This window comes from Phaethon aethereus (assembly GCF_964289735.1).
Source record: "Phaethon aethereus genome assembly, chromosome: Z".
NCBI lineage: Eukaryota > Metazoa > Chordata > Aves > Phaethontiformes > Phaethontidae > Phaethon > Phaethon aethereus.
In genome coordinates this window covers 4,868,833-4,886,657 of record NC_138577.1, presented here as the reverse complement: position 1 = coordinate 4,886,657, position 17,825 = coordinate 4,868,833, and the positions used below count along the sequence as shown (strand labels likewise).

Below are 17,825 nucleotides of genomic sequence, written 5' to 3'. Positions count from 1 at the left end.
AGGTGGTAGATGCCCCATCCCTGGAAACATCCCAGGTCAGGCTGGACGGGGCTCTGAGCAACCTGCTCTGGTTGCAGATGTCCCTACTCAGGGCAGGGGGGTTGGACTTTAAAGGTCCCTTCCAACCGAGACTATTCTACTATTCTATGAAGTTATATATAGTTGTATATAACTACAGTGATGTCAGACTCAGTAGATAAATTATGTTTAGCAGAAAAAATGCAAATTAGAAACCTCATTTATTCTTTACAGTCTAATCAGTTTTGATGATGAAATACATGTTAATTAGTTTTGCTTGCCTAGCCTAACATACTAGGGTGATACACCTATATTTTGGTTATAAGTGTAGCTGGGAAATATTTACATGTTTGCTATAAAGTTGTTTACCTGACCATTATTATTTTTATTAAATGATGTCTGTTGAATATAAGGTGCCTAGATAATGAGTGCCCTAGCAAGGTTTCTCTGTAAGTTCTTGTATTGCCTGGGGACACCTTGATCCTGCCAACCAGCACTGTTCAGCTGCAGAAGCCTGCCCTTGCAGATTTAACCACCTAAGCTTTCGTGGGTATTTCACCATCTTGAACACAGCCTTCCCTGGCTGTGGGTGTGCATTTGTCTCCAAGGACAGTTTGAGAGATTCGTTCACAAACATATGGTGACAATTACCCTCAAGTTTTTGTTCTAAGGATTGAAAATTCTCTTTATCCATCAAAACAGTAGCAAACCACATATTAAGATACCACTACCCCTTTAAGAGGCACGGTAGAAAACTCTCTCCAGTTAAGCAAAGCCAAGAACCCAGGCTGTTCTCTCAACTGTAATGATATAATCTTGGAAACCTAACTGGGATGGCTTGAATCCTAACTTCAATTACAGGAACTTCTCTTTCAGCGCTATAAAAAAGCAGCACTTAATAATGGAAAATGAGCACATTACCTACTCTACTACCACAAAATTAAACACAAAGTCTAGTAGGAGAGGACCTAAGTTAGATGCAGGAACGTTAATCTGATCCACTTGGAAAACTCCATGTTTTATGGGACAAATTTAATAAAAAAGATAGGTATTAAATTACATGCTTCATAGGATGAAAGTACATTACATCTTCAGCATGGCTAACTGAGCAGTTAACTTACACTGAGGTCATGTTTTTGCTTAGGACATCCTTGAGATTAAGACATACTGAAAAGAGAGAGAGAAGGCTTGTAAGAGGTATGTGCAGTTGGAGACACTTAGCGAAGGGAACTTGAGGGAACAGAAAGCTTGTGTTGGCATATACTGGATTGCAAAGGTTTAAGAAAAGGGCTGGAGAAACGTTGCTGAGGAGGAACAGCATTGCACCAAAAGGATAAGGCCTTTTGGGGTGTTGATGGTCATACTGAGGAAACAGCATTTGGAGGAAGGTCTGGACAACACATCCTTGAGGATGCTAAGCAAGCGTAGCATGGCACAGATGTGAACAATCTGGTAGTTACCCTTTCCAGGAACAGCTGATGGAACTGAGTAGCTGTTGGTCTCCAACAGGCAGGACCTGGGGAGGGCCTGCACCTGCAGCTGCCCATCTGGGAAGCGCTCACATACCAGAGGACAGGGTGTTTCCAGAAGATCACTTTTCCTCATTTTGACCATTGCTGTTCCACTTTGTGCCCTGTTGCGGCTGTCACCAAGCAAGCCTTTTGCATGCTCTAACCTCCCTTCCATGTATTTTCAGGGATATTTTATTTTAATGTTCTCTTCCAGCTGGACTGAGGACAGTTTCCAGAAGGTACAAATCACCCCAACAGTAATTCACATCCTGAGCCCAGGAGGCTGCACCAATCAGTCAGTCAAGTTTAACAACGGCCTTCAGGTGCTCTGAAGAGGGCCCTCCTCACAGCCCTGCATTCCCTCAGCACCAGCATGCCATCAGCCTCCATTTTAAGGCCCACCACCATCCTTGATGTGAAGGGCAGACTGCACTCTACTTCTTCTCGGACGCACCTCACCTGTCTAGGTAAGCTGGACATGTTTAACAGTGGGTTATGCTGGGCTGGTTTGGTTTGGTTTGGTTCGGGCTGCACCGCCCCGGCCTCTCAGTTCAGCATCCCTGTCACTCCCCTCACAACCCGACAAACGACTCTGCCTCCCTGCTCAGGTGAGCCTAGAGGCGATTGGCCGGCACTACTGTCAGCCCCGCCTCTCCTCCCCACCACGATTGGCCCATGGTTTAAACGACCACCCGCTGCTCTACTCGTGATTGGGCAGTTCTTCGGGCAATCTTTCACTCTCCGGTATCTCGATCGGCTGCGTGAGCTCGACGACAGAGGGCGGGTCTCCCTCTCACGGCGCCCGCGGGCCTCCGTGAGGTGCGGGGCAGGGTGTTGTCGGGAGTTCGCTGTGACTTTGCCCGCGGTCTGTAGCCGCCCGTGGCCGGGCCGGCTGCCCGCCGCGATGGAGCTCTCCTGCCAAACGCTGAGAACCACCTACCAGGCGAGAGAGGCGGTGAGAACCGGCAGGCAGGCCAGGCGGCCGCGCGTCCCCGTTGCTATAGAAATCGCGGGGGGGGGCACTTATGCGCAGGCGCGGGGGAAGCGTTGCACAGACGCCTGAGGGAATTGGTGGCATAATGGTGGCGGAGCGTGGGCAGGTAGTGTGTGGGGAGGGCTGGGACTGGAGGTCTTCGGGGTCTTGGCTGTCCTTCAGGGTGTGGGCTTCCCACGGCCCCCCCTTCTCGTCTCCTTTGCAGAAGGCAAGTGCTTCTTGTCCTGTCAGCTCCTCAGGGTAGGGCAGGTCCGCTTGCTCCCCACAGCCCTGTGCGTTGCATGGTCATGCAGGAGCAGATACAGCGGAAGTATACAAGTCCGTATTCCTTCCTCCCTCAGCTCCCTTCTCCATAAGTCATGGCTTACGTAAAGTCTCACCGTGCCCCCATCCCACGGATGGGTCAAGCTCCAGGAAGCCCAGAATCAGCAGGATTTTGCTAAATTTCTTAACCTGTTCTTTTGCTTCCATCTGCTGGTCACATTCAACTAGAGTAAGATAGGCTGTAGGACTCCTAGAAACCCTTCCCAGAAAGATGTTAGGTTCTCTGTACGCATACACAAATCCTCACTGTGCATAAATAGGATAGGATTGCTCGCAAAAAGGTAGCTTTGGGAGGGGTTCTTGGACCGAGTTTTAGGTTATGTCAACATCTTAGATTAGTTAATATATTTACCTAGGAATGAGACCCTGCAGGTCAGTCCTTTTCTGAACCCTAAAGTGGATTCACATGCCAGATACTGAGCATGGTGCCCTAAGGTGGGGTATTGAAACAGTGTTAATATGTAGAAGGAAGACTGGAGAAAAAGGTGTCTAATTTGTAACCTCAGCAATGGGGATTTGGGTGGCCATGGTCCCAAGGATGGTTTTGACTGCTAAATGCATAAACATTTGTGGGAACAGGACCCGGAGCTCAAGAACTCTTCCCTCTGAGCTGTACCACTGGGTATGGGTTGATTTGCTTTGTGAGATGAATTCTCCACATCTTTTTTGGCAGGATGGATGTGAAGACCAGATTTTATATTTTGGGTACAGTGTAGTTCACTGTTTTTAATTGTTAAATATTTTTTATGTTTGTTCTGTAAATCACTCTTGACTAGCAGTATTTTTGTAATCTGCAGTAGAACTTTGCAAATTTATACAAATGAGTGAGAGAATTAATGCTTATTTATTAATTTGTAAATTCATCAACTTTAATTTGTATTGTTTAATAATTCATAATACTTTGTGTCCATTCATTTTTATGTATCCATAATATATAGCACTTCAAATTAGTGGCATCTTGGCAGTGTAAAACCTGGCTTCAGCAGTGTTCCTGTTAAAAGAGGGAGATAATAGTGGTCTGTAAGTGGCTCAGCATCAGAGCAAGAATTAATAAAAGACGGCATGTAACTATTGCAATGGTGGGAGAAATCAGAAGGTTTCTATTTTCAGTGCACCAAACTCAAACTGTAAAATGTCTTTAGAACTTAAACATAACACCTCTCGGATGCATCCTAGTGTTACTACTAGGACAGCCGTAACTTCGGCGGTGAGCTTGCTGTATGTCTTTAATTACGAAAGCTATTGTAATCCTTCTTGAGAAACTTTGCCAACTCTATTGTTTGCAGCAGACTTGTGTAATTTGGAAGAGAGAAGAGAGTAAAGAAGCAGTTTTTCTTTGTGCTGGGAAATGCTATTCAATGGCAGCCAAGTTATGTATTGTTTAAAACTCACCATTTCCCTTCCCTGCTTGTGTTTCTCAATGGTCAGCAAGCCAAACAATAATTGAACATCGGCCTTCTAAAAAGCCTGGCAAGGCTGCAGATATAACATGCAATGGGCTAGGGGAGAGGGAAAGCTGTGACGATACAGGGTGGTGGAGGAAGGAGGAAAACTGGACGAGTCCATTGTGCCACAGCTACTCTCTCTATCCTGGCATACGATGCCAGCTTGGTCTTGAGGAACCCCATACTTGGCAGCCCTCCTGGGATCCCAAAGGAAAAAGGGAGAAGGGGCTCTGCATGTGTATTATGATAAGATCTTTCCCTGTGTGATTACGGAGCTAACTGCTTGCCTCTTGTCTGACTTACCGATCACAGATCCCTCTGAACTCTTCTTACTGATTGCCTCAGTTGAATGGACAAGCATACATTACAGCAGTATAGTTATTATTTCCAAGCTTCTCAGACAGTGACTTACTCTGTAACTTTTTTCTCCATGCTATCAAACATGTTAATGCAGAAATATAGGGTCAAATGATAATGAAACATTATGGGGTTAGAGACTAGGTTGATTTATAATGTAAATGCATTTTAGTAAAAGGTATGGAAATGATTAAACCAACAATTGCATTTAAAGATGTATGTCTCTAACAGAGTGTAAATGGCTGCAAAGTAGATGCCACTCTTCTGTTAAGTTAGAAATAAATAAAATACACTATAAGTGTTGGAGCTAATTATTTACATGGTCAACTATTTAGTTTTTAAAACAAGATCACGCCTAAGTGCCTTAAGCTTTTATTAATTGCGTGGACCCCAAAATCCCCTATAGTAATTGAAAATTTAATTACATACATTTTTTGTTCTTTTAAGAGTGGAAGCTTATTAAACTTTAAACACTTAAACATCTATTGAAATACCAGTGGCTATAAACAACGTGCAATTCTAAATACTAATTAAACAAAGAAGACTAAATCACTATAAAGCTAAACTGAATTCTAAGTAACTTTGCACTCCTAAGTACTCCTATTTTTGTCATGCTGTGTAAGATTTATCATTTCTTCTCTAAACACAGCAGAAGTCCTGGGCAGTGTTAGCATCTGTCTGTACTGTAGCAGGCAGATTGTTTTGTGGACGTATTTGCAGTGGAGGTCAGACCCTAGAGAATAAACTGGAGTTCAGGAAAGGAGACCAGCATGGGCAGAGCGCTGTTTAAGAGGACAGCTGAAGCTGCTGGTGGCACTGACATGTGCAGAGGTTCATCTACCCCTTGGAAAGGGTACGTGGTAGCATAAGACTGGTGAAAGGCAGGGAGATGTGGGTCTATGGGGTTATGGTCAAAAAAGCAATGGTCCATGCACCATTGACTCACAAGATTTATGATTTGGTAACATTTATATGTTGAAGTGTTGTTTTACAGGAACTTCACAGAACTGGGACCAGAGTGTTTGATATCTGTTTTTCATGTCCAATCTAATGCAAGTCTTTGTCAGTTGATCAGCTGATTAACAACTTAGTTAATTTTCTTTGGACAGATGTCTGACGTCTCAAATTAACCCCTGCTTTTTGCATTTGTATTAACACAAGATAAAGACACAATGAACCTCTCAGTCTAAACGGCCTTCTGATTTTTAGATGGGGCTTTTTTTGATGTAAAGGTTCACTTTTGCTTCTGCTTGGTCAACACAGAAAGAACAACATTACCATCTTACGGTTGAAGTGGGTTGCTCGTACACAGACACAATGTTATCCTATACCCAAAGCAAGTCTCTACTTAGATTATTTGAGATGCTGCCCATCACTGTATCACTATTTTACTAGAACTTAAAATGCCTTTAGGGACAGCAGAAGTAACCTAGTGGGATGAACAGCAGCAGAAGACACACCAGATACAAACTCTTTTCAAGAAGAGTTCCAAGCATGGATTGTGAGCCCTGTCAGATCACCAGGCAGATGCAATTCCTCTCTCATCAGAGTATTACTGTAAATATTCAAACATGAAACACATGATGTGTTTGTCTTCTGTGGCAACCATTGTGTTTCCAACTGTTTTCAAATATTCAGAGGTATCTTTGATCTTGCCTTTTGATACGTGGGCAAACACAACAGTTAATGTTTCTCAGCATAAAGCAGCACGAGCGGTTGCATTTAGAAGAATGGACAGGTGGGACTCTCAGCAAGTGATGACTCCAGCTTCCTCCTTTGCACCTCCAAGCCTGTTTTGGACCATTGAGATCACCCAGGAGAAATGGTGAAAGGTCCACAATTCAAAATCTGTTCTTCAAACATCAGCACTTCTAAACAGTAAGAAGGAAAAGATCCTTTCATCCCAGGGTGTCAGTGTTTTCTCTTTGCTCATGACAGTTCTGAGAATTGGTTCATTTCTTGTTGCAGCACCTCTCAAGAACTGATCTACTTCATTCAAGAGTTACTGATCTACCAACTACTGATCTTACACAGCACTCTTCATCCCCAAAATGGTTTAGAAAAATAATCTTTGTACCACCACTGAAAGGCAAATGGTATTGTAGCTTCCTTATGGACTCAGAAACAGAGTGGCTGTGTAAGTTTATCAAGAGGATATCAAAGGTAGTAAAGGCTAGAAATAGGGTATGGTTTCTTCCTTTTTCCCCAGCCAGTTTGAGTCTTCTTTCTAGAAAATCAAAATAAAGATTCTAGCAATCTTTTATATTAATATGTGAAATACAAATACATTCTGACCCCACAGGAAGTGTTGTTAAAAGCAAACCCCAACCCTTTCTTAGTTGTGTCACTAGATGGCCCCACTTCTGAAGCAAACATCCCAGAAAATACCTACTATACTGGGAGACCTTTTGCCTGCTCAACCCAGTACTGTTTACAGGTTGGCAAACACATGGAGAGGTAGTTTAAAAAAAAAAAAAAAAAAACCAACAATAGATGACTGTACTACCTCAAGTGTTTAAATTATCAGCAGAATGCTAGGTGGTATCCAGTGCTGAGTACAGAGCAGGTAGGTCTAATCTGACAAAGGAAGGGCACACTGAAGAGGTAAGTTGGTTTTGCAGTACATTGCACCACCCAAAAGCACCTTGGCTTGTAGGAATAAATGATTCTTCGGCATCCACAGTTTTCTATAATGATGCTTCCTTCCAAGAGACTGGGAAGGATAAGGTAATTGTCTTTGCGTGTGGATATTTCTTTTATGCACCTTGTGGAATTTGGAAACATAAACCTTGGTCAGTAGTAATTCTTTGCCTTGTTTGTGTGCCAGGCACTGGCAGAGAGCAGTAGAAGTCATTGCTACAGACCCCGGGGCTCTGTTTCCAGTAGGAAGAGGACAAAGATTTGTCTGTTTGTCACCTGCAGGTTCCTGACATTTGGGCTAAGGTTCTCCTTGGGGATGGATGCAGGCACTGTTCAGTTGGGGTAGAAGGTAGGGAAGCTGGGAGTGGAAGCGTGAGTCTGTGTTTGCATTACTGTGCAACGTGATCAGGAATATATATGTGCCATGCAAGCAACAGAAACTACTGCTCCTTCCCCAACCACTGAGTAAGTGCCACTCTTTCATGCTCACACTGGGTCCTTATAAACATAGAATGATAGAATATCTCAAGTTGGAAGGGACCCATAAGGATCATCGGGTCTGACTCCCAATGCTGAATGCCAGCATTCTAAAAGAGAGTGGAAATTATTTGCCTAAACATGGGTTTGGCCATACCTGTTTTTCCTGTGGTTCCAGCTTCAAATCCCAATGAGGCAGACCAGAGTCGATATGCTGATTTCTAGAGCTTTCCTTGTAGCAACTTCTGTTATGACCCTAAAATCTCAGGGTTTCTCTGCAGACACTCAGCGTATATGGTATGTTTCATCAGAGTAAGGCTTTGTTCCAGTATCTTACAAGATTCTTGTTTCCACTGCCCCTTTTCTTCTTCATACTGTACTTTATGCTCCCTCAGATGTAGCTTCACTGAATGATTACAGAGATGTTTTACACTGCCTTGTTTTTATCGCTGAACCATTTGTGAACGCCTCTGAGCTCTCCAATCTGTGTGAAGAAATCTATGGGACTGACTCCATATTGAAATTTCTGCATGTCGGGACCTGACTTTGGTCACTCCTGTGTTAAAACTGGGCAAGTTTGGTGTTATTCCAAACGACTAATTCTTCAAGTGCTCTGTATTTCACTTGTGTTTATATATCAAGGTCCATGAAATGGAAGGTGCCAACAGTGTACAGCTGGTCTTTGCAGTGTAGTTGTGCAGATCCCAGACCTTTTCTCCGTCCCCTCCCTTCTGCAAGCACTCAGAAAATGGGTTTCTAGTTGCAAGGGAAGGACACAGCCACGCTGGAGCATCAGGTTTTCTTGCACAGCCCTTGGAGACACTGTGCATGAGGTCTGCAAGAGTCCTACCCTGAAATTTGCAGCAGCCTGAGCATGTTAGAGATCCATAACCATAGTAAGGGAAGTAGGTTACTTTTTTCAACCTCAGTCATTTTCTCTTCTATAGGAAAAGGTTTCTACCCATCCAAGTAGCCGTGATAATGTGTAAGAAAAATTACCTTGAAAACTACTTTCTTGCTGTTTATTAACAGTGAGTTGTTTTACAGTTCTTACATGCTGTTGTCTTAATTTGTTTGTTTCCACAGGCTACATTTAGATGCTGTTTACAGCAATAAAGAGAATATTACATTTGATCTAGAGTTCTGTCTTGATTCACAGGATGAGATGCGAACAGAAGCTCGTCGAAAAAATCTCCTCATTCTAATTTTGCATTATTTAATGGAGGAAGGGTATGATTTTTTAAATAGTGTTCTACGTTTGTGGGTTTGTGTGTGTGTCTGACCTCCCATAATGTGCCCTTCTGTCCTCTGTTGGGTGGATGGACAGTGTGGCCCTCTGTCTTGATGTAAGAAAGAGGTAAACTGCTATTACATATCTTGGCAGTTTACATTGCAAATTGTTTTACTTTCTGGAACAAAAATGTCCTATATAATTTAAAAATACTGTAGAGCAATCAGCAAAGGTTTTTTCGCTAGAGCTTATGCTTTTGTAATAAATAGAGTTGTGGACAAGTTAAAAATACCATGTACTTACTAATGCTATTGTTTGCTTTTTCTCTCAAAAATCAGAATAAGATAATGACTGTCAGTTCTTTGTTTTGTTTTGTTTTGTTTTTTTAATTACCAGGTATGTCGATGCTGCAGATGCTTTGGAACAGGAGACAAAATTAAGTTTACGTGGCTTTGAAGTTTGTGACAACATTGATCTTGAGACAATTTTGATGGAATATGAAAGCTATTACTTTGTAAAATTTCAAAAGTATCCTAAAATTACCAAAAAGGTCCTGGACACTGGTATGTAGCTGTTTTCTAAAAAGAAAGCTTTTGTTTCTCAAAGCCTAAAATGTTTGTTAGCCTGATATACTCACCGCACTTCTTGCGTATGTCCGTGTTTAATGTTTGAACTTTCTTATAGTTACAGAGCTATAGTTCTAGCACATAGGACACAAGAACTGAGAGATGGGGCTTTCAGCCTTTCTACTCTTCCTTCTCTCTTTATGTAGAGGAACAAGAAGGTGATATTTTTCTGTCTTTTAAAAACTGCTTTGATATTGGAAAATGCTATGTAAGTGCAAAGTATTATGGCATAGGTATATTCACTTTCTTCTCATGGGGAGAGAATATTAAGTCTTTTTTCTATTTTGGATTTAATTTTTAAATTAAAATAAACCACTTAAATGAAACATTATAACTTATCTCATCCAAGCTAGTGCTTAAAAGTTTATCACCACTAGTCTCATTAACGATGTTTTTCACATTTTCATGTACTAAAGGTAATGTGCCAAACAAGTAATAGGTTTATTTGCTCCAAAGGACTTGAAGTCTGAGGTGTAAATGAATGATATAGAAGAAGGCAAATCAGAATATGAGCATTCTGTTCTGACCCCGAGAGCCTGAATGGTTTTGTACTTGAGCACAAAATGTGACTCACAGAAGCTATAAGAACAACTGTATAATAATCAGTTATGAAGAGCTTGAAGGGTACAGAAAACACCAACCTACCTATTTGTCTTGTAAGAAAAATATGACCATCAGAGAAGGGGATGATCGGCCAAGGAACATCTCTGAGCAGTTGTCATTGTTTCATATGGCTGCCAGCAACTTTGAAATCACGGGTAAATGAAACATTATATAAATATAACAAAATTACCTGTATAGGTGAAATGATTTTGAAAGGCAGTAAAGGTACTAGTCATCGTTATATTCATGGCGTGCTCATGTAGGAGATCAGTACTAGCTAGAAGCAAACATTATCTGCATGAAAGAGATTTACATCTAGAACTTACCGATTGGTGTTAATATTAAGAGGAACAGCCTTGCCGGACAAAACCAGAGGGATTTGTTATGAATCAAGAGGGGAAAATGTACTACAAAGCATTTGTCACATCATTCTTAGTCAAACTGAGTGGTTAGCCAAGGCTCGCTCCGTGATCCAAGTGAAAAAACAATTCCCCAAAAGCCACTCTTAGACACTCACAAGCTTTCAGTACCCATTTTTTTGGTCAGTAAAGCTACTCAGACATGGGGCACTCTGCCATTACCCAAGCCCAGAATTGCAACCATGCTGGCAGGGATGTATGATCCTTTTTCCCTGAAGCCTAAGCATCCTCCCTCCTGCATGTGTGTCTCTAGAGAAGCTGCTGCCTGGTTCTTTGTCACCTGCCTTAAGTTGTGCCCATGGTCAGATTGTGGTATGCGCAGGCCAAACAAAATGATTAGTGTGGTGCTGCTTCCCACTAAATTCTTCGTAATGCTCTCAGCAAGTCCTACAGAATCAACTCGTTTCCATGCTGAGTTGCAGTTTGCAGTGTTGTAGATGTCCCCACAGGATTACAAGTTTCACCTGAGGGCTCTGCTGCCTTTAAGGACACCGTTGTTCCCAAGCTTTTTCAGTGAAACAGCCGTTTGGGAAGGATTATTTTATGTAAATGTACGAGAATCTGAGTGGGAGAGCATTGTACGGAGAACACTGGTAGGAGATGTATTTTGGAACAACTAGGTGCATTCTAGTATGATACACACCCCTGGTTTTATGAGTTCACATCTGGGCTTTGTGAGTTTGATATTTTGTGAAAAAAACTCTGCTTTGACAGAAAATGTTTCAAATGGTGTAAGTGCAAAAAATAACATAGTTTGATAACCACCATTGCAATGTGGCATTTACGCTGTCTTGGTATGTTGAATGTGATAAAATTACTATTAAGAGGAGTAAAGCAAATTCTTAATTCCCAATTCAGCAGTGGAAAAAAAAACTGCATCAAATAAGCATTCTGTGTGATACATTACATTAGTTTATTGTACTTAATCTGATTTCTGGTAGTGTCCATTTTACTGTGAAAATTAAATTGATTTTAGAATGTAAGCAAAGACACCAAAGACTGAATGAGCCTAAAATTTAACAAGCCTGAAGCCAAACTGCTTTCTCGAGCATCAGTTAGTTTTCAAAACATTTTTGCAAGCTTGCTTTGCTTATGTTCCTGCTGTTCCTGTTTATGCATTGTTACTTCCAAGGTCATTAATGTGTGGTCAAAAATATTTTTGACAGGGGAGGAAAAAAAAACCAAGTTGCCTTTTTTCATATACTTAATTATTTTCCATTTTAACATTAATTTTGCCACAGCAGAAAATAAACAACAGCTAAGAACTGGAGGAAGACCAAGAAGGTAAGAGAAATGTGTGGGGTTTTTTTCTGGGCAGAAAATTTTCCTATAAAATATGCAGCGTGGTTAAGATAATGTTGTGATACCATAGGAATACTAAAGCTTAGAGTCATGCTGCTGTGTGGTGCATTTTTCTGCATCTTTTAGAGGAAAATAGAGACTTATTTCCCAAATGGAGATGCAGACAGTTTACAAAGTTTCTGCAGTGTGGATAAGGTAGGGTGGTGTGTTTGAAAGCAGTGAGCATTGAACTTTGATGTGATTGAAATTAATGCCTTAACTTCAGTGGGAGCAAAGTTTTGAAGACTCTGCCTTTTAATCTTTTGGTATTTTGAAAGAAAAAATAAATTGTGAAAGCCTTTCAAGATAACTTTTTTTTTTTAATTCTAGGGCAGCAAGCTCTTCTCAGAATCTCCCAAGGCTCAAACATCAGACAGTGCAACGACCATTGTCAAAAACTTCACCTGGGAATACAACAGAATTTAAATCATCCACCAAGGACAGCCCCAAACAGGTTTAAACATGTTTTATCTTGGCAGCATTACCATTGAAATTAATGTGACTTTATTTTGAGAGGCAGCAAGACTATGTAAGTTACACAATAATACTGTAACTAATGGGGTTTACTAATTATGTAATTTAAGGATTATAGATGCAAGGCTTCAGGAGTGTATGCTTTCTGCCTGTGAGTTGGGGAGCAAGTCAAAGGCAAAAATTAGAGGAAAAGGAGTCATAGAATCCAGCCTATACTGAAAGCAACCAGAGTTTTCCCATTAACACCAGCAGATTCATCCTTTAGTGCCAGAAGCCAGACAAAGTAAGTAGAAAGTCTGGTGTCAGCTGTAAGCATCTTCACAGAACATAAGGTGTTTGAGATTGTGGGAGTAATTTGGCGCTGTAATTTTCAGTTTTGTGAGTCTCATTTTGGTAAGATTGCTGTGAAAGCTACTTTATTACCACCCCTTACAGAGGAGGGAGCAGGAACAGCAGGTGGGTGGGCAAGCACTGTGTTTGTTACAGCTTTTGAGGAACTGTGTGAAGGAGAGCCTCTTTATTTTTAAGTCCTTGTTCATATTCCTGCATAGGCTGGATCTCATCTCTGACCAGTTCTCTCACCCTTTAAAAAAATTAGCTTTTGGACACTAATGATTGCTATGAAGTGAATGTCAAAGTAACTTACAATCCTAAAATGGCTCCTCATTTCCGAGTTGACATGCTGTGCCTCATACTTGCCTGTTGTTTCTGCTATTCATAAGTATTTATTCTCATAGCTGTGTAAAATGCAGATTTCTGCAACTTAAAATGGAAGCTGTGCATGAAATAACTTGAATGCTGAGCTCTAGAGCCATAGCTTTCACCACTGCTGTCACCAGTCAGACTAAGTCTAACTATATGTACACCGGTGTTTGACAAATATGGGTCTACTGCTGCAACTTCTACGTAATGATACAGTTCATCTGGGCATGTATGAAGAGGTGGGATGATACTTGCAACTCACCTACTTGGCAACACGTGTTTTAAAACTGATTTTTCCTTAGAATAATGACAGTGCAGTTACTCTGGAGCAGTCTGACTTTGGCTTAAGCATCTCAGCAATCAACAAAACTGGAGGAGACAGCACTCACCCAAGAAGGGTTGGTAGAAACCTAGTGTGTGATTTATGATAGAAATCTCTATGTAGAAAAAACACATGAAGGTTTTTTTCACAAATATCGAATGTGAGCTTTTTGTGTCTATTTTTATATAAAATGTTCCTGTATAATGAGCTGAGAGGTCAATTTTATGATTTCGGCAGTAATTCTTTGCATAACAGGCTCTTCTTGCATTAAATAGTATTTCAAACATTATCAAGAAGGAAAAGTATTTCTGTTTTTAAAACCCAGTGGCAATAGCTAAAATTGAAGATAAATTTCAAATTCCTGAAAACCCAGTGGCAATAGCTAAAATTGAAGATAAATTTCAAATTCCTGAATGAGATGATAAAAGGCTCTGCAGTTAAATTGTTGCACTGATTGAGGAGCTGTGCGTTCTTTTCCCATTGCTACCGCAGATTCTGTGGTCAGTTTTTGCTGTATTTAGGACTGTATGTGCAGTAAGGGAACCCATTGCTGTAATGGCAAGCAAAATTTAGCCCAATGCAGTTTTAACAGTAGGCTTTACCGTCACGGTAGCTCTATGACAACATTATTTTCTCCTTTAGGGACAAGTAATTGACTTCCATGGGACAATTCAGGATGCTGGCAAAGTATCATCAAATGGAATAGCCTTGAATAGCCTTAATTGTGATCCAGATCCATCAGTAAGTGTTTCTGTTCATATTTCTATCCAATTAATATGAATATCAGTTTTACATAACCAGGAACAAAATGAAATACCACAATGATGATGTCTTTGTTCCCAAGTGCTAAAAAAGGGCTTAGATTTCCAAGTGGTGTATTTCCTTCTTTAATGGACAGTCATACTTGGTACTGGTCTAATTTGTTGACAGTTGTTTACTCTTTGAACATGAAAGTAGGCAACAAATACAAATGATACCTCATGATTAACAAAAAGAAAATAATTGCAGAAATCTACAGAACTTCTGAGAGTGAAATCTGGTTCCTTTGAATTCAGTGTGTTATTTAGCGTTCACCTCAGCTGAGACAAGAACAGAGTTGATTGAAATAGTTGAGATAGAAACTCAATAGTTGAGATAGTTGATAGAAATTTTCAGTAATCACTCCTTGACACACCATAGCTTCTCAGATAGCGCATCCAACTTCTTGGTGCCAGTGTACCTGGCAACTGCTACGCTTGAAGAGACTTTCAAAACGGAGAATGTGACAATGCAGAGACCCATAGTTACATTTTCCACTCTTAATTTATGTAGGGCATGTTTAGAACTACATGTGCAGTAAGAGAGCTGCTCATTTTAATGTTAATTCAGGATTAGATTCTGTCAGATGAAAAGAGGAGTTACTGCAAATATGGCTTCCTTCAAAATCTTTAGTATTATAAATATTTTTACAGCTTTAAACATTGATATTATTATGGTGTATCAGGTTTTTTGAAACTATTTCATAGTTCATCTGTTTAAAAATAATTGAAGTCTGACAAGAACTTATGTTTGTCTTTTTAGGAACGATTATTGAAACCCCTTAGTGCTTTTATTGGCGTGACTGGTGAGATGAGAGAACTTGCAACGGTTGTAAGCAAAGTAAGATCAGATCTCCGTTTTGGTTGTGTAGAGATCTTGGTTATCTTTGTCATCTGAGAATGCTGTCTCTTGCTTTTTACTCTCACTGATGGTGCTTATTCTTGAATGTGCAAGCCATTTTTCTTATCATGCAACTCCCAAAAATTAATTTATTTATATGTAACGATGTTTCTTTATGATACACAATGAGAGGAAGTAATTAAGACAGTTCCTTTCTAATGGGGAACATGTTAATCTACTCATGCTGTACTCATGAGACTGTCATAGCTTTTCCCTTTGCTCCTATTGCTACAGAAAACGTACAATAGTTTACTGAAAAGAGAGATTTAAATATATTAGCTAGTAGCAACTATTATCTAACGTATTATCTAACTGATCAAATGGTGGGAAAAATCTTGATTCAACTCTCTGGGTGCAGTTTCCATCCAAGGCATTGGGCTGCACTGCGTGTGGATGGTGTGCCAGTATCGCAGCAATATCCTGATTCTGAGTGCATCCACTAGATACCATGTACCAAAATTATTAAACCCTGATATTCCCACATTCTTTTTAATACCAGTCCCGTGCATTGCATTGCGCTGCCTGCATCATCTTTTCTCGCTTGGCGCAGCTGAGAGATGCTCATACTGTAGGCCCTGGAAGCAGTGCCCTTCCCTCATCCCAGCACAGGAGCTGCGTGGGCAGCATCACTAATACACTGTATCCCAGGGCAGACTGGGGATTCTTCCAGGATGGGCAGTTTGACACCTGGAGGGAATCCCAACATGCTCAGCACCCTTTCATTTCCCTCGTGGGTTGAGATGCAGTCTAGTAAACAGGCCCTTGAGCTACTGGGGATCAGTGGCTACGAAGCGGGTAAATGCTTTGCATGCATCACCTCTCAAACCCTGCTAGACACTTCTCCACAAGGCTTCATAGTATTACAATATTTGATAGTGGTGTGACTCTTTCTGGTTATAATCATCAGCAATGGTATCAACCGTTGCTCTCACATATGTAAAATCAGCTGTTTTAAAAAGCCTGGAAGGCTTTTGCTGACTGATATTCGTAGCCGTGTATGGCCCAAATTCTCGATCTGCAAGTTTTGCATTTGCACTTTAGTGGAACTGAAGCCTAAGAAATTTCCAGCCTTAAAGTAAGAAAATTCTCATTAATTTCAATTCCAGTCTGGTTTTTAATTTATGGCTAACCTTTAAAATAGTGTTGTTCTTGCCGCTACTTTAGCGAAAAGCAATAGGGTTTCTTTAGCCTTCATTATGGTATGTTTTTTAAATTGTGCTGGTATGTTCGTAGTTGCTATGGTAATCAACACTGTGTAAATCAATAAAAATAAATAGCATGTGTATCTATTTCACAACACAATCTAATTTAATTTGGAAACAGTTATAGAAGTCTCTACTTAGTATCATAACTCTGATTCATCTTAATTTGCTGTTAATAGAAAGGGAAAGTGTAATCTACTCTATATCAAAAAATTTTCTAATTGTATCAAATCAAATTTTCCCCTTGGATATAAGCACATAATTTTTCTTCAGTCTCTGGGGACTGCCTGTTTTTATTGGAAAGCAGAATTTATACCAAGTATTTGTACTGAGGATATGATATTTCCTGCAGAACAATTAATCTCTGGAATGCAAAGCCACCAAATATTACTAAGGCAAATGGAAAGATTCATAGAAGATTTGGAAAGTTTGATGAATTAAATGAAATTAATCTACTGAGTGCTTCAGGGCATAGACTAATTACTGACTATCTTTTGATAGATGCTTAGGGGAAAATTTTCCTCCTGTTAGAGAGTTTCTCACAACTTTTCTTGCAGCATATCAAATCTTGCATAGTGTGGAATAAATAGCAATTTTTCACTGTTACTTATAACATACGTAATAGGTGCAGCCATAAAGTTACTGAGCATCAAATTTCAAACAAACAAAAGCATTTTCACATTGCACATGATTAAACTGTGGAACTCATTACTACAGAATAAGCATGTTCAAAAAAGAGAGGTGAGAGATTCACTAAAGGATGTCAAAGAGTGCTTGAACTCAAAGACTAAGATGTAATTTTAATTATCGCAGTCCTTTGGTTGCAGCTTTTGGTGGATGTAAATATGAACCAGTGTGTCACTCCTAATCCTTATACTTTTTTTTTTTTCAACATCCGATACGTGCTGACATCGAAGACAACATATTAGGGTTGGTCAACCTTCATGTTATGATAGCTCTTCATATGTTAGTTGGTTACTAAAACCAACTAACAGAAAACAGATCTGAGAGAGAGATCTGCTCAGCATATATGTTTGGCAGTGTATACGCTCTTAGGGAAACTAGGACCTTGAGAGGAAGAAAAGCCCCATTTTAGGAGCTCTATAGAAATAATTGCTGTGTATGCTTTCTTCTTGGGAGGTCCCTAGTACGTAAGGTTAAATAATACAGTTTGTATAACTTAATAGCACTCTTATTTTATAACCGAGTTGATCCTTTTACTTTCCCAGAGGTCTTTATTGTAGTGCAGAAGAACTTTTACTAACAGGATGCGATGTATGTTGCAGGACATTTATCTCCATAATCCAAACGTGAAGTGGGATGATATTATTGGACTGGATGCAGCTAAAAGGCTAGTCAAGGAAGCAGTTGTTTATCCCATAAGGGTAAGGCGCTAAACAGTTTTCAGAAAACCAGTGTTGGGCTCGTTAGCATTTTCTTT

At 40.3% G+C, this 17,825-nt stretch overlaps 1 protein-coding gene across 1 annotated transcript in view; it reads left to right on the top strand.

The window, feature by feature from the left end:
• Window positions 1-2,433: 2,433 nt before the first annotated feature.
• LOC309415643 (katanin p60 ATPase-containing subunit A-like 2) overlaps window positions 2,434-17,825 on the top strand; it is a gene marked incomplete at both ends in the record, with an annotated part of 31,744 nt that continues 16,352 nt past the window's right edge. The window contains 9 exons of the mRNA XM_082013236.1: window positions 2,434-2,484; window positions 8,926-8,996; window positions 9,394-9,560; window positions 11,887-11,929; window positions 12,317-12,440; window positions 13,465-13,560; window positions 14,127-14,225; window positions 15,045-15,122; window positions 17,671-17,769. Of these exons, the coding sequence (XP_081869362.1) occupies window positions 2,434-2,484; window positions 8,926-8,996; window positions 9,394-9,560; window positions 11,887-11,929; window positions 12,317-12,440; window positions 13,465-13,560; window positions 14,127-14,225; window positions 15,045-15,122; window positions 17,671-17,769 (828 nt within the window). The remainder of the gene's footprint in view (window positions 2,485-8,925; window positions 8,997-9,393; window positions 9,561-11,886; window positions 11,930-12,316; window positions 12,441-13,464; window positions 13,561-14,126; window positions 14,226-15,044; window positions 15,123-17,670; window positions 17,770-17,825) is intronic.